This window comes from Ostrea edulis, chromosome 2 (assembly GCF_947568905.1).
Source record: "Ostrea edulis chromosome 2, xbOstEdul1.1, whole genome shotgun sequence".
In the NCBI taxonomy this organism is placed as follows: Eukaryota; Metazoa; Mollusca; class Bivalvia; order Ostreida; family Ostreidae; genus Ostrea; species Ostrea edulis.
Window position 1 is genome coordinate 100087673 of NC_079165.1, and position 13746 is coordinate 100101418.

At 33.7% G+C, this 13746-nt stretch overlaps 1 protein-coding gene across 11 annotated transcripts in view; it reads left to right on the forward strand.

The window, feature by feature from the left end:
• LOC125679636 (nicotinamidase-like) overlaps nt 1-13546 on the forward strand; it is a 37947-nt gene extending 24401 nt beyond the window's left edge. For 6 of the 11 annotated variants that reach the window (XM_048919022.2, XM_048919017.2, XM_048919019.2 and 3 more), the window contains 6 exons: nt 4799-4885; nt 6552-6838; nt 8736-8896; nt 9591-9744; nt 11181-11267; nt 12114-13546. In XM_048919022.2, coding sequence (XP_048774979.1) covers nt 4869-4885; nt 6552-6838; nt 8736-8896; nt 9591-9744; nt 11181-11267; nt 12114-12262 — 855 coding nt within the window. In that variant the 5' untranslated portion in view covers nt 4799-4868 and the 3' untranslated portion in view covers nt 12263-13546. Of the gene's footprint in view, nt 1-664; nt 746-2346; nt 2499-4281; nt 4641-4798; nt 4886-6551; nt 6839-8735; nt 8897-9590; nt 9745-11180; nt 11268-12113 lie in introns of those variants that run through there. The other 5 variants (XM_056155734.1, XM_048919021.2, XM_056155736.1 and 2 more) reach the window with 4 other exon arrangements.
• The last annotated feature ends 200 nt before the right edge of the window (nt 13547-13746 follow it).

The window sequence follows — 13746 nt, forward strand, 5'->3', positions numbered from 1 at the left end:
TCACGAAATGTTTTTAAGAACAACGGATACCTTTCAATATATAGTTATGGTTTATACATTGTTTTATTATTGCTAAAATGCATATTTGTCAATGTTTCCTTGTATTTATGCGAGTTTTTCGCATTTTGACCAACATCGCTGGATCTTCATATTGGTATTTAATGTCAATACAGCAACGTGAGAGAATTAAAATCCCAAATGCTTTCTTCAAGATTTTCATGAAATTGACATATTTCGTGTATTTGTGATTGTTTTACACTGACCTTGAACTGCGACTACAATTATATTGATATCCAAGGATAAACCCTTGTGATGGAGACTCTTATATACCATATGTAGGAATTATTCATTTATTTTTTCAACTTTCCAAAGTAAGAAATTGATTAGTTGTCAAAGAAAGTAGTGTACAAACATCCAGAAATGGTTCTTAGCTATGGTCCATTACAGTGTTTCAACGGATTATTTGCTGTTGGCGATTTTTGTTTTTAGGGGGGGGGGGGGTAGGTAGACTGTGTTTGCCTAATTCTATGATCATTTACTTTACTCTCATTCATGAATCATTTGAAATGAGAAAAAAATTCACACACACGATAATGATTCATTTCTGTATAAAGGGTGTGTATTAGCCTAGCGATATGAACGAAATGCACAAAGTAAATATTTATACAAATGTAGAGCTCTAGCAGACAGTTCAATTCAGATCCCTACTCATGAAATATAGCAACGCAAAACGAGAGCATTTCAGGTACCACTTATATTCTATACGTGTGAAAGTTTTAATTCTGATATTTTAAAAGATGCATTATATTTTTAAAACGAAGTTTGGGAATATAAATGTATTGTTTTACTCTGTTTCTTCTCATTATGTCTCCGAACACGTAGTGTCGGGGACGTATTGTTTTTGCTCCGTTTCTTCTTAATCTTCTTCTTAATATCACTTGCCCGTGCAATTTTATGAAAGTGCCTCAACAGATCGAATTCAAACTTTGTGGGCTGATAGGGGACCATGTGGAGGCTTGAAATCACTTTCATTTTTTTTTTCAAAATGTCTGCCAAATAAACGTTTTAAAAAATCAAAGTCCTTTTCCACAATCAATTTTTTGTCCCGCCATTTTGAAAATGGCCGTCATATACAGAAACATTTTAAAGTGTATATATATCTACGACATTTGCGTTTTGGGGTCAAATGAGGGTCCTAACTTCATTTCTAGCATCAGTATTTCTTTTCATTCAATTTTCAAATGTTTCAAAACAGTCACCATTCCAAAATTGGCTACCAAAAATCGAATTTGTCGAATTTCAAGCAAATTTAGATTCTAGTATGAATTGAGGATCCCGGTTCCATTTCTGGTATTCTGAGCTGGGTCCATTTTCGACATGGGAAGTGTTCGGGGACATTTGTGTTGGCATCCCAACACAGTTGTAGTTTGTTATTATTATCTCCGGTACATTTTTGTCCGGGAGTGTTCTCAGAAACTACTCTAAGGATCAATATGAAATCTCTTTAGGGTGATAAGTATATTATTTGTAGATGTGCAGAACGAATGTCATTTTCTTTGAAAATGCATGTACGTGCATTGGACTTTTGGTACACTAACTTCCGAATAGTCTAACTTTTTTTGTTTTACCGTGAAATCATTTGTAATGTATACAGTAGGTTTATCTTGATGTTCTAAACTGATTGGCATAATTAAAATCACCAATCTGCACTTGCATGCTTCATTTTGATTGGATAGTACTAAAACGTCTGTGGCTTTGTAGTGAATTAAGGGAAAGGGAATATTTTTACAGAATAGGTAGATAATGTAAATATCTATCGATCAATTTAATCAAAAATACCAACGAGCATGCGTATGTACGTGCATCATCTTTTGAACGTTAATTCTTGGAAGGACCATAACGTTTTTGTTTTTCATCAAATTTGATTTGTAAATATATCTTAGAACTCCTTACCATTTGCTATGGTCAAAACTACTGGCCAGCACGTGTGTTTCATTCTGATAGGACGATTTGAAAATCACTATAACTTTCTTACAATGTATATTTGATGCAAACACTATGAAATTCATATATGGCTTAAATGTCGGTTGAATGACATCAAAACAATGGCAGAGTTGTACATGTGAGCGCGTGAATGTACGTGCATTGATTTTCTTTCAATTTTAGGATACTAAAATGGCCATAACAATCTTATAAAAGATTGCAATCAAATATAAGTTATACTGTTGGCTTATGATATGAATACCTAATTAATGATGTAAACAAAAAGCAACCAATCAAATTCACGTGCGCAAAAATGTACGTGCAATACAGGTATATCCTTTTCACGTTACGTTTTTTCGGCAGATTCCGGTACCCTACATCTAGATGGAATCGGCCGAGGTGATCCAAGTGGTTTCTTTGGATGCTATAGGATTTGATCACGTGACCAACCTCATGTCATATCCCAATAACACTCAAAAATGATATCTTATTTCTTAAGTAACATCAACTTGTTTGTGAGTAGCCTGCCTCAATTTAAAGAAAAATCTGCTTTTCAAAAATAAATGATATACCACATTAACCTAAAGAAAAAAAAACTATAAGCGGTATCATGTTAACATAAGCGGGATCATATTAACATAAGCGGTATCATATTAACATAAGCGGGATCATGTTAACATAAGCGGGATCATGTTAACATAAGCGGGATCATGTCAACATAATCGCTAGTGTTTAATGTATCGTAGTAAGGAATAGCGCAATTGATTACACAATCATTGTACAGTGTAAATATACCGATGATTTATTCAATCTGCAAGAGATTAAACTCACTCTGAGGGAGCAATAAAAAGAAGTATGCCAAGTATCATAATTATAGAGCACGATCACCTCCTGAACTGTAGCAGACTAGTCGAATGTTGGTTACTTACACTGTACATTTAATTTGGTCGGAGTGAAATGCAACACATATACTCTCTCTCTCTCTCTCTCTCTCTCTCTCTCTCTCTCTCTCTCGTTGCATTTTCTCCCTTCCTGTTACAGGCATAACTCTGTTTTTGAGCACGACTTAGAAATGGGGGGGAGGGGGGGGGGGCTTATCCCAATCACTGATATTTGCATGCCAAACTTCATGGAAATCAATGAAGGTATGTAACATTATTAGGTCACATGTTATGAATGAATACTTTTACCTTTGTGAATTTACCAAACTTTGATTTAACGCCTCGACGTAAGATTAAATTTTTGCAGAGTAGTAGTTATGAAGATACCCTAGTGTGATTGTTTTGCAATTAAAATTCTAGAGACCCGAGCATGTAGTTGGACTTGGATGATCGATATACTACCTCTCTGCCAAATGGCAGATGAGAAAGCTGGGAAACGATTATTTAGGGATTTTTATATCATAAAAGGAAATATGGCATCACTGTCCAACTGTCAAATTAGCATTTTTAAGATATCGAACCCGTTCAGATTCCCTGAACCCGATATATATATATATATATATATATATATATATATATATATATATATATAGTATTATATGGTTTTCCTTGTTTTTATAAATAAATCACTCTGTCGACCTAGTCTACAATTATTTTCAGTATCGTATGCTAGGCATACACATCTATATGTATTTTTACAGTGTGTTTCCGAAAAGGAGAGAATAAAAAGCAGGACCAAAGCACCGACGTCATCAGTTTCCTAAAAATTGAAAAATGTTTGAAAATCAAACGTGTTTAACTACATGTAGTTGATTATCCGTTTCAATTTGTTGTTTATTTTTTAAACACTTTGTTTTTACTGTGATAAAGACCAAAAAAATTGCATTTTTTGCGCAAAACTTGATTTTTAACTCTGATTATCGGAGTTAAAAATCAAGTTTTGCGGAAATAATGCAGTGATATGTCAATATAATTTATGCATCATATATGTGTAGTAAATCAAGTTTATGAATTTCGTAGGTTCATGATTGCCATCAAAATATTTAAGATTTTTTCAAAAATCTAACCAAACTAAGATTTTTATAAGACAAAATAGCGACAATTTTTTTGTGCAAAGCTTCTGGTTTTTAACCTCCAAATGAAAAATGTCACAATTTCTTGCACTTTTATAAGCCTCCAGATCCGATCATTTACCAAAATAATATATATGAATACCATATATACATGAAAATAAGCGGGTACATGCATACATAATTACATATCATATATTTAATATATATGTATGGAATTTTGAATAATCTTTTATTAAACTTTCGTATTTAAAAAAAAAAAATCAACAAAGATTATTTAATTGCAGTTCCCTAAGTAGATTCCCTTCGAGCGCAAAGTGGATATTCAAATACGAACGAAATGGAGAACAAACCAAAATACGTTGATATAGATCATGTAACCATCCATGTGTACAGGTGCTAAACTGGTTAAAGCGAAGCGTAACTGGTCATTGATGACCCTTCGTCCATCACACCCTAATCTCACCATTAAGATGGACACGAAATGGTCAAATTGTAGTAAATTGTTTACTTAAGACGAGGAACAGATCGTTAAGAGATCGGTCATAGTACTAGAGGAATTTGTTGTACATTTACTGAAAGAAAGAAATAACTCTGATGTCTACTAAATAAACTTGTTACGTCACGAAGATCGAGGAAGCATCAGGTAAAGCAGGATTTTAAAATTGCAAAGAATTTTTGTTTTTGAATTCCGGTTTGACCGGTACAAAGTTCGCTATACGACGCAATACACAAACGTGTATTTTGTTCAATTTTTTGAGACCAAATAATATTTATTGATTTTCGTCTTCTTTTATTTTTCAGAGAGCTAAGCGCACGGCTACTTAGGAAAATATCAAACTAACTGGAATTTCTACACTCAACCAACGCCGGCATGTCAGACTTCCTCAGGTATAGTATTTACCTTTCATAAATCTGCCTGGCTAGTCTGCAAGATTTTATTTGTCTTCCACTTAGTACCAAAACTTAAAGGGTCATTTTGTCACCAAAAATTTAATCGAATGAAAATTGCTCTATATTATATATTTCCGTAATAACATCAGTATTTTCAAAATTATTTCAAACACTTTTTAACCTCAAAGTAGGCACATAAATATGTAATTTTGGGGATTAAATAATTATGGTCTTGCAAGACAATCTTTCTTCGTTACATATATGTATTTCTTTACACTAAAAGCGGTTATCTAACATAGTTTTATTAGGTTTCTCATGTTTTTTGTACAAAAGAAATGTTTTTATTAGTCATTGATATACATTCCTATGCCATTGAGAGATTTTGAGAAGAAGAAAAAAAATGGTTGCCATTACTTCCACAGCTAATGCCCCTTTAACTGGCACAGAGACGAAACACATGAGCAGAGTTTATAATTTGTCTTCCTTTATTAAGTATGTTTAAATAGCAAATCATATACTGATAATTCATTTTATTGTAGTATAAAGTTCAGTATTTCTATTGCAATATTAAGGTGAATTGCTGCACCAAAATTTTATTTAATGGCTCATTAAAGCATCTCATAATTATGAAATACGATTTCGTCATCGCAAAAGTGATACAAGCTCTCAATCATTTCATAGGAAATGTTTTGTTTTGATTTAAGAATTTAGTCTTAGATTTAAGAAATATTAATAAATGACGTTTTTGATTGTCAAAAATATTTGTTTATTTAGAAAAGATAAAATGTCTACCCGAGTCTTTTGGCATGTATTTATATCATGCATAAAAAATCCCAGCGAATTTTAACTTTGAAATTTCTTTTTGCAAACAAAACAACTTTTTATTATTCTGAAAATAAAAACCCACAAAAATCTTCTTTTTTTTAAATTGAGAGCGTGAATACTCTTTTGATGGTGAAGTCATACTTCCTATGAAATGCTGTAACGAGCCAATCAATAAATGTTGGTGTGGTAATTCACATTGAGAGAACGTTTGTATCCTCGACATTTTGAAATACTTGTTGAAATACTTACTTACTCCTATGGTTACCTGCAAATTGTAGTCCATCGGACGCAAAAATTAAATGTAACTGCGCGAAAATGTACACAGGCACATAACTATGCGAATTTAGAGGGACACAACTGCATATTCGTAAAATCAATTGACAATAAAACTTCTGAGACACGAAAAGGATTCATATACATTTTGGATATTATACATGTACTTATGAACTTTAATAATATTGTTATTGCATATGATTTAAACAAATATTTTACCTACACCTGTAGATAATGTCATCATTGTAATTATTATTTTTATATTTTACCTGTCATGTTCAGGTAATCTGAGAACATAGTTGTCGTATAATGCTTTGTTTTTGCGGTTGACAAATGCACCTGTGGCCGTCGAATAACAGTGATGTCCTGGTCATTGTCCCCAGGAACGATAATTTGATATCCGAGATCAAAATTAAGCACCTGTATTTGTTATAGGTTATCAGTCAATTTTAAAGAAAAACGGTTAAATATCCAATCCGCAACCTTTATAAGAATATGAATATGTGAACGAATTCAATGTAAATCTACTCAATACGGAAGAAAATTGTATTTGTATTGATTGCAGGATTTTTGCTTTGTGCCAAATATTTGCTTCTGTTCCGGTGTTCGCGGATAAAATAGCATTGTTGGTGATAGACGTCCAGAATTGCTTCCTTCCAACTGGAAATCTTCCTGTCGCTGATGGTGATCATGTAATTCCCGTTATCAACGATATCCGCAGAAAATACGACAATCTGTTTTCATTGGTTGTGTTTTCTCAGGACTGGCATTGTGTTGATCACGTGTCATTTGCTTCACAGCACAGCGGGAAAGCGCCATATAACACAGTGATCTTACAATACAACAATGAAGGTGGGTTTATAATTTTAAAAAATATATAAAAGAGAAACAAAACAAAAACAGAAATAGGGATTATTTTGATTTTCCTGCCCGTCCCATTGAACGCCTGTTCATACACTCGTCCTTCTTTTGTCACACATTTCTATATAGATATTTTGTTACAATTTCTCAGAAACTACAATGCATAGTCTTTTGATATTTTTACCAAGCTTCATTTTGAGAAGAATCGACAAAAGCACGGCATCAGGTGTGAATATCACGGGTCCTCGGATATGACCTTAAAAACGGATGCCCCGTGTCACAGTAGGTGTGGCACGCTAAAGAACCCTCACTGCTCGATGGCCGTAAGCGACGAGCATAGGCCTAAATTTAAAGTCCTTCACCGGTATTGGTGATGTCTCCATATGAGTGAAAAATTCTCGAGAGGGACTTTAAGCAAGATACAATCAATCTTCCGAATGACATGTTTTCTCGTGACTCAATATCGCCAAAGTTTTAGTAGGAACTAAAAATTGTAGCCTTTCGACTGCTTGAACGATTACAAATTCCATGCCCATTTACTCCAGTTTCGTATGTCCCATTCCATGAGAGAGATCTTGGTATCCCTTGACAACAGAGGTGCGGAATATACCGGGTATTCGATATAATACACTCTTGATATCGGAATGCTTGCCTGTTCGTTCGTGTGATTGTTCTTGCGTAATTTAAACCATGATTCCCCTGTGTGTTTTTTAAATGTCAAACTTAAGGGATTGCTGCATTGCCTGAAGATCTGGGTTATATGGATTTAACATGTGAATGTACTATCTATTCCCCGTGTACAATATTTTGAAAGCATTTAACGATTTAGTTTCGTAAAGGACAAGTACGTCCACTTGAAAACACTTGTGAATATGTTCACTTAGTGAAAATTCCGCGTTGCGTTTTCGTACATGTATTTTTTGCATCTAGTTCTCCGTTTTGAAATACACATGTAATTGGATAAAGAGCTAGGCACGTTAGGAAGAAAAATCGGCCCTGTCTACAAATTTGATCAAATTAAACTTCATAGTTATTTCGGATTTCAAACATTTCGGTTGAGCATCACTGAAGAGACATTATTTGTCGAAATGCGCATCTAGTGCATCAAAATTGGTACCGTATAAGTTTTACATTATGACCCCTGGGTCGAGGCCTCTGCTGGTGGACTGTTAGTCCCCGAGGGTCTCTACAGCCCAATAGCTAAGTACTTCGTTACTAGCTTGAAAATACGGATGTATATTTAATTGCTGTTATAAAATTTAGAAATTCATTTCAAAATTAAGAATTATCTCCCCCATGCATAGCTCTTATCCTTGGACGAATTTGGCTCCACTTTTTTGGCACGCTGTTTTTGGCTATATTTAGCTCTAAAACTTCATAGTTATTTCGGATTTCAAACATTTCGGTTGAGCATCACTGAAGAGACATTATTTGTCGAAATGCGCATCTGGTGCATCAAAATTGGTACCGTATAAGTTTTACATAATATTTCCACAATATGCCATTGTCAGAACACATTAATTTTTCCCTATGTCTCTTGTCGTTTTCTTGTAAGTGTTAGTTAAATATAGCGATGTTTCAAACAAAAAACCGCACATGACGTCGACTTTTATCCATAAGGTATCCAAGGGCAACATTTTGATTCCCCCTCTGTGTCTTTATTGTTGATTTCACGACATATATCAACATATTCCATCTTATGTAATGCACCTGTTCAATTTTGATTGAACAAACTTCATGCTGCCATGAGCTATATCACGTTAAAACAATATGAGGGATATGTAGAATTAAACTTTGGAATCAGATTTAGATTTTCAATATGTTTACTTGTTGATAGAAGCATACACATGTCTATACATCTTGAAATAAAACCGTATGTCTTCTCCAGGCATGCTGTGCGACCCGACATCACAATGTGATGTGGAGTACAATATCACTCAAGTCCTGTGGCCAGATCACTGCATCAAGAATACAACTACTGCTGAGTTCGCGTCAAACATCACAAAGAAAAATAGTGATTTCATCGTCAAAAAGGGTTATCATTGTAAGGTAAATGCCTCCATGCATTCGAGTAAATATAGCGATCTTTTTAAGATTTTCAAGGGTGTGCATAAGGAAAAGTGCCACATGTGATCCTCATATGAAGTGAGTTTCATATGAGGATCATAGGCAAGTGTGTATCATACATGTATCAAACTTGCATCATATGTGGCAAACATGGCTGTATATGCTTGAAGGTAACATCAGGGAAAGTCAGCTTGAATGTGGTGGGGCGACCTTACCAAACCTTCTAAATCAAAATTTTTCATGTACCTTCTCTTGTTATTGAATGATCAAGGTCTACCTTTCTGAAATTTAAGAGTTCCTATTGTGTGGTTTAATACATATAAATGGTGTTTCACTTTTGAGTTCTCATACTGAGACAGAGGACTTGGTGTATATAGAAATTGTTCAGTTTCTAGAGGATAACGATGTCTATCAACAAATATGCGAAGTGTAGTTATCGTGGGCTTCATACCATTCAAAAGTTAGATTTTCAGTTTAATTGTACTGTAACAATATTCACATTGAAATGGTATAAACACTCGAATACACGTTTCAAAGTCAACTGAAGTAGCAAAAATTGTCCCTAGGTCACAGTTGAAACGAAAAACGTTAAGTTCATGAAGGGTTTGGTTTTCGCGCTTTTTTTTTTTTTTATTAAAATATATGACACAAATCCTTAATATACATTCTATTACAGATTGATTCGTATTCTGCATTTTTTGATAATGGTGGGTTCAGCCATACACAGCTCGACCGCAAACTGAAAGAGAACAAAATCAGCACAGTTATTGTTACGGGGCTTGCCTTGGATTACTGCGTCTTTTACACCGCCAAAGACGCTAAGAAACTAGGTCAGTAAAAGTGTCCTTAATGATAAAAGTATAGAAAGTGTATTCATTTCAATTTACTAGAGTTAAAAATAATGAATTGTCAAATATTATATATAGTTCATCGGACTTTTTAAGATGCGAGACATACATAAACAAAATGATAGATCAATGTCAGATAATTGCTATTTTCCTTCAACTGCGTTATAAGAATTTCACAAAAACTGGTTATAACGATATAATAGTATTCATGACAATTTCATGAAACTGTTTCTTTACAAAATATACAAAATGTTTGTGAAAAATAAAGGAAATGTATCGCATAATGGACACTTAATAAATCAATCAATCAAAACAGAGTTATTGTCTTTGGATTCAATATTTTAAAACATATCATTGATTATTCATTTAGAATTTTGAAATATTTCATATTTTACAAGATTTATTTACATTAACTATCGGGAAAGACTCCAATAAAAAATTTATGTTCCTATCATGCATAAATCTAAATAAATCATTGGTTTTGCAAAATCTTATGACGTCACATGAGAGTGGAATTACTTTAATCTGCATGATTTCACAAAAATACAATTTTTGTATGGTATATTCAATTATTTCACCATATTTGCTATGGAATTTTATCGATTCTTCCTTCGGTGTTGTTCAGTAGTAATTTTTTTCCATCAAAAGTTTTATTATTCAAATTGGTGTTCGAAAAATTTGCAACTCTCGAGACGGCAATTAGGAAACAATTGATTTATACGTAAATTTCAAACCAAAAAAATGCCTTCATCATGGAAATTATGGTTACGTTCTGTGCATATGTTTTTCTCTCATGCGTTTCCCAGTTGACACGATTATATGAAAAACATTCCAGCACTGAGTTAATGGCAGCTGAGATTTGCGTTCTGAAAATGTTTAGATTAGATTTAAGAGTCTTTACAGAGGTTTGCCGTCGCTTATAGCCATGAATGCTAATTTCAAATATCCTCGCCAGGTGTCGAACTATTTATATTCTTCGTATATGCGTAGTCAGTTATTTTCAGAAAAAAATGTTGTTTTTCAATGATGCATATCTATAAGTCAAATATACATTCCCAATATCTCATAAAAGGCACTGTTGAACTTGGTACATAGGTATATATTTTCATTGTGTTTATTTTCATTTATTTTATTTCATTATTTCTTAACGATGTGCTCCTTTTTCCCGTTCTTTAAATATTGAATTAATGTTTTGTGTTCAGTGTGATATATATCCCGATGGGCCGGGTATTTGATTTGTTTTTAACAGACTGCCTGCTAACGTAATGTCTGAGAATGCATATATGTCACTATGAATAAATAAAGTACTTACTAATTTACTTATAGCGCTCTTGTATTACGAAGGTCAATTAGATCTATGTCAAATTCGAAATATAAAGTACCCAACTCTATGCTTCTATCTAAATTCCTATTTCCAGGATACAATGTGTATGTAGTAGAGGATGCAACACGTGGAGTGGCGAATTCAACATCGAATGGTGCTGTGAAAGACATGAATAATCGAGGTAACGGGATGGGGCCGTTATACTATGTAGCTGTCAGCAACATATTTAAAATTGTTACATTACAAAAACTTACAACAAAGTGCAAAAATGCTGGTTTGAAAAGAAATACCTGTGTAAAATGCTTCGATTGTTTAATTGCTTGTGATATATTCCACTTTCTGTCGATCCGGAAATATTTAAGAGATTCTATTTTTGCGAGATTGATTATAGCAATATTCCACTATCACCTGCATATGGTGTTTATATATCTCGACTGATTTGATATGCAAGAGCGTGTTCTGCGTGTGATCAGTTTTTGAATCGAGGCAGACAAGTTGATGATACAAAGGTTTCAGTAATCTCGGTCAAAGTCAGCATTTCGCAAATTCTATGGTCGTTATAAAGATCTACATCGACGATACAACCTGTCATTGGGTCACATGATGTCTGATGTGTTTCATACCAATTGTTAGGCGGTTGTTTACACACTGATTTTGATTACGGATTACTCCGTTTATCTAATCAAGATGCAGTGCTCAATATCGGTTGTAACTGGACGATAGGGTATGATTACTCCTCCTAGGAACCTGATCTCACCTCTTGTGTGTCCAGGGGTCCGTGTTTGCCCAACTCTTAATTTTGTATTCCTTTTAGCAGTTATGAGATTGATCACTGTTCGTTATCTTCACCTTTTCATTTGATATAAACTATCGAGTGAACTAAAAAAAAATTACCTGTAAATAAAAGCCTTGCGAATAATAGCAAATGTACAGCATATACAGAATAAAACGCTTAATTATGAATAAGTATTGGGGAATGTATTAAAATTCACTGAATAACTACTGATTTTAATCATGTTATTCCTAGGTATCCACATCATACAATCAGATCAGCTGGAAGACATAATGGATAAACTAACCAGCTTGGGCAATATTTTACAGGGCCTCAACTGTTTCTGGTATATTGTAAATTTTGTGATTACTGTGGACTTGGTACATTCTCTAGCATCACTCTAGAGCCACAGTTCTTTTTTGTAAAGTGGATCGTCTACCCCGTGATAGTCAAATATTGGATGAAAATATGTATACTTCAGGAAGAATTACAAAATTATTTTGCAGAAGAAAATGTTATTCATTAAACAATTTCAACGTTCATTGGGTGTGAGAGGAATTCATGATACAGACAATACAGAAAGTGACAGATCGGTTTCAGTTCTATGTTCCCGGTGATAAAGTAACAGTGGATTTTATCAGTCACGAGGCAAATCAAACCTGAAGGTTCCGTCTATGTCAAACAGGTCTGTTTGGAGTTTTTCTTCTACTTCTTGGTAACTTTGGCATTGTTTTTGTTAACTGAATGGACCAACATCAGATTTGGTTGGTGTGTTTGCATTTCTTAAACATTATATAACATACTTGCCTATTACTTTTAGTTGAAAATTGATCTAGAGGAACCAGGTTAATTCGTCTTAGGCGGAACCTTCAAGTCACAACAAATCATTTTAAATCAAAGTCAATTAAACCTTAAAGTCACGACAAATCATTTCAAATATAACCTTTTCATTTTTCATGACTTGTTTATGTCATTAGAAAATCTATCTTGAGCTAAAATACCAGTAACTCTTCTATCTACTCTCTACCGTCAACTGCTTTTGTAACTACTCAATGTGGACGTGATCATTGTAACAAGGGAAACAACTCCAATAAGTGCAAGAGTGACGTACGCTTTTTTTTTTCCACCTGTGTTGTATGACAATTGTAACTGTAATAATATGGAGGTTCAGAGCTTATGTATCCAATCATTATAAAAATTAACAATAAAATAGGTACAAATCGATGATGTAACATATTCTATCTGTATAAACAGTAACTTGTGGTATTGATTCACTATAGAAACCATGTGATGCATTGGAGTATTGTATCTGAGGGGTCCAATAAGGTATCTGTACCCGTTCTAACAAACTGATTGGTTCCTTTCTCGAGATTTTCACCACTAGTTTGTAGGGTTTTTTTTCAATATGAAGAATGGAATTTGGAAAATTCAAAATTGAATAAATCTGAATTCAGATTAGAATAAACATATAAGAATAGTGAAAAGTAAAAAATTGATACTCAATGGAACAGATGGAACTTACTATTTACTTAAAACATACCTCTCTCTCTCTCTCTCTCTCTCTCTCTCTCTCTCTCTCTCTCTCTCTCTCTCCACATATACATGTATAATGAAATTATCTCTGACTTGTTATATTCATGAGCTATGTTATGTGTACAAAAACCAATAAAAAATTTAATAAATCTAAATAGGATTTTTTTTTTTGTCAACAAGTAAATGTGTATCAAGACAGAAATAACTTTACGAATTCAACAGAAGTTCGAACTTCGTTTTTTCAACTATCATTGTGCAGTGTTGTGGCCTCGTCTTGGGCCTTTGTGTATAGATATGAAATCAAAGTATTCGCAATCTCTATGGGTCACGTTTTAGTGACTTAAGAGGTTCCAGG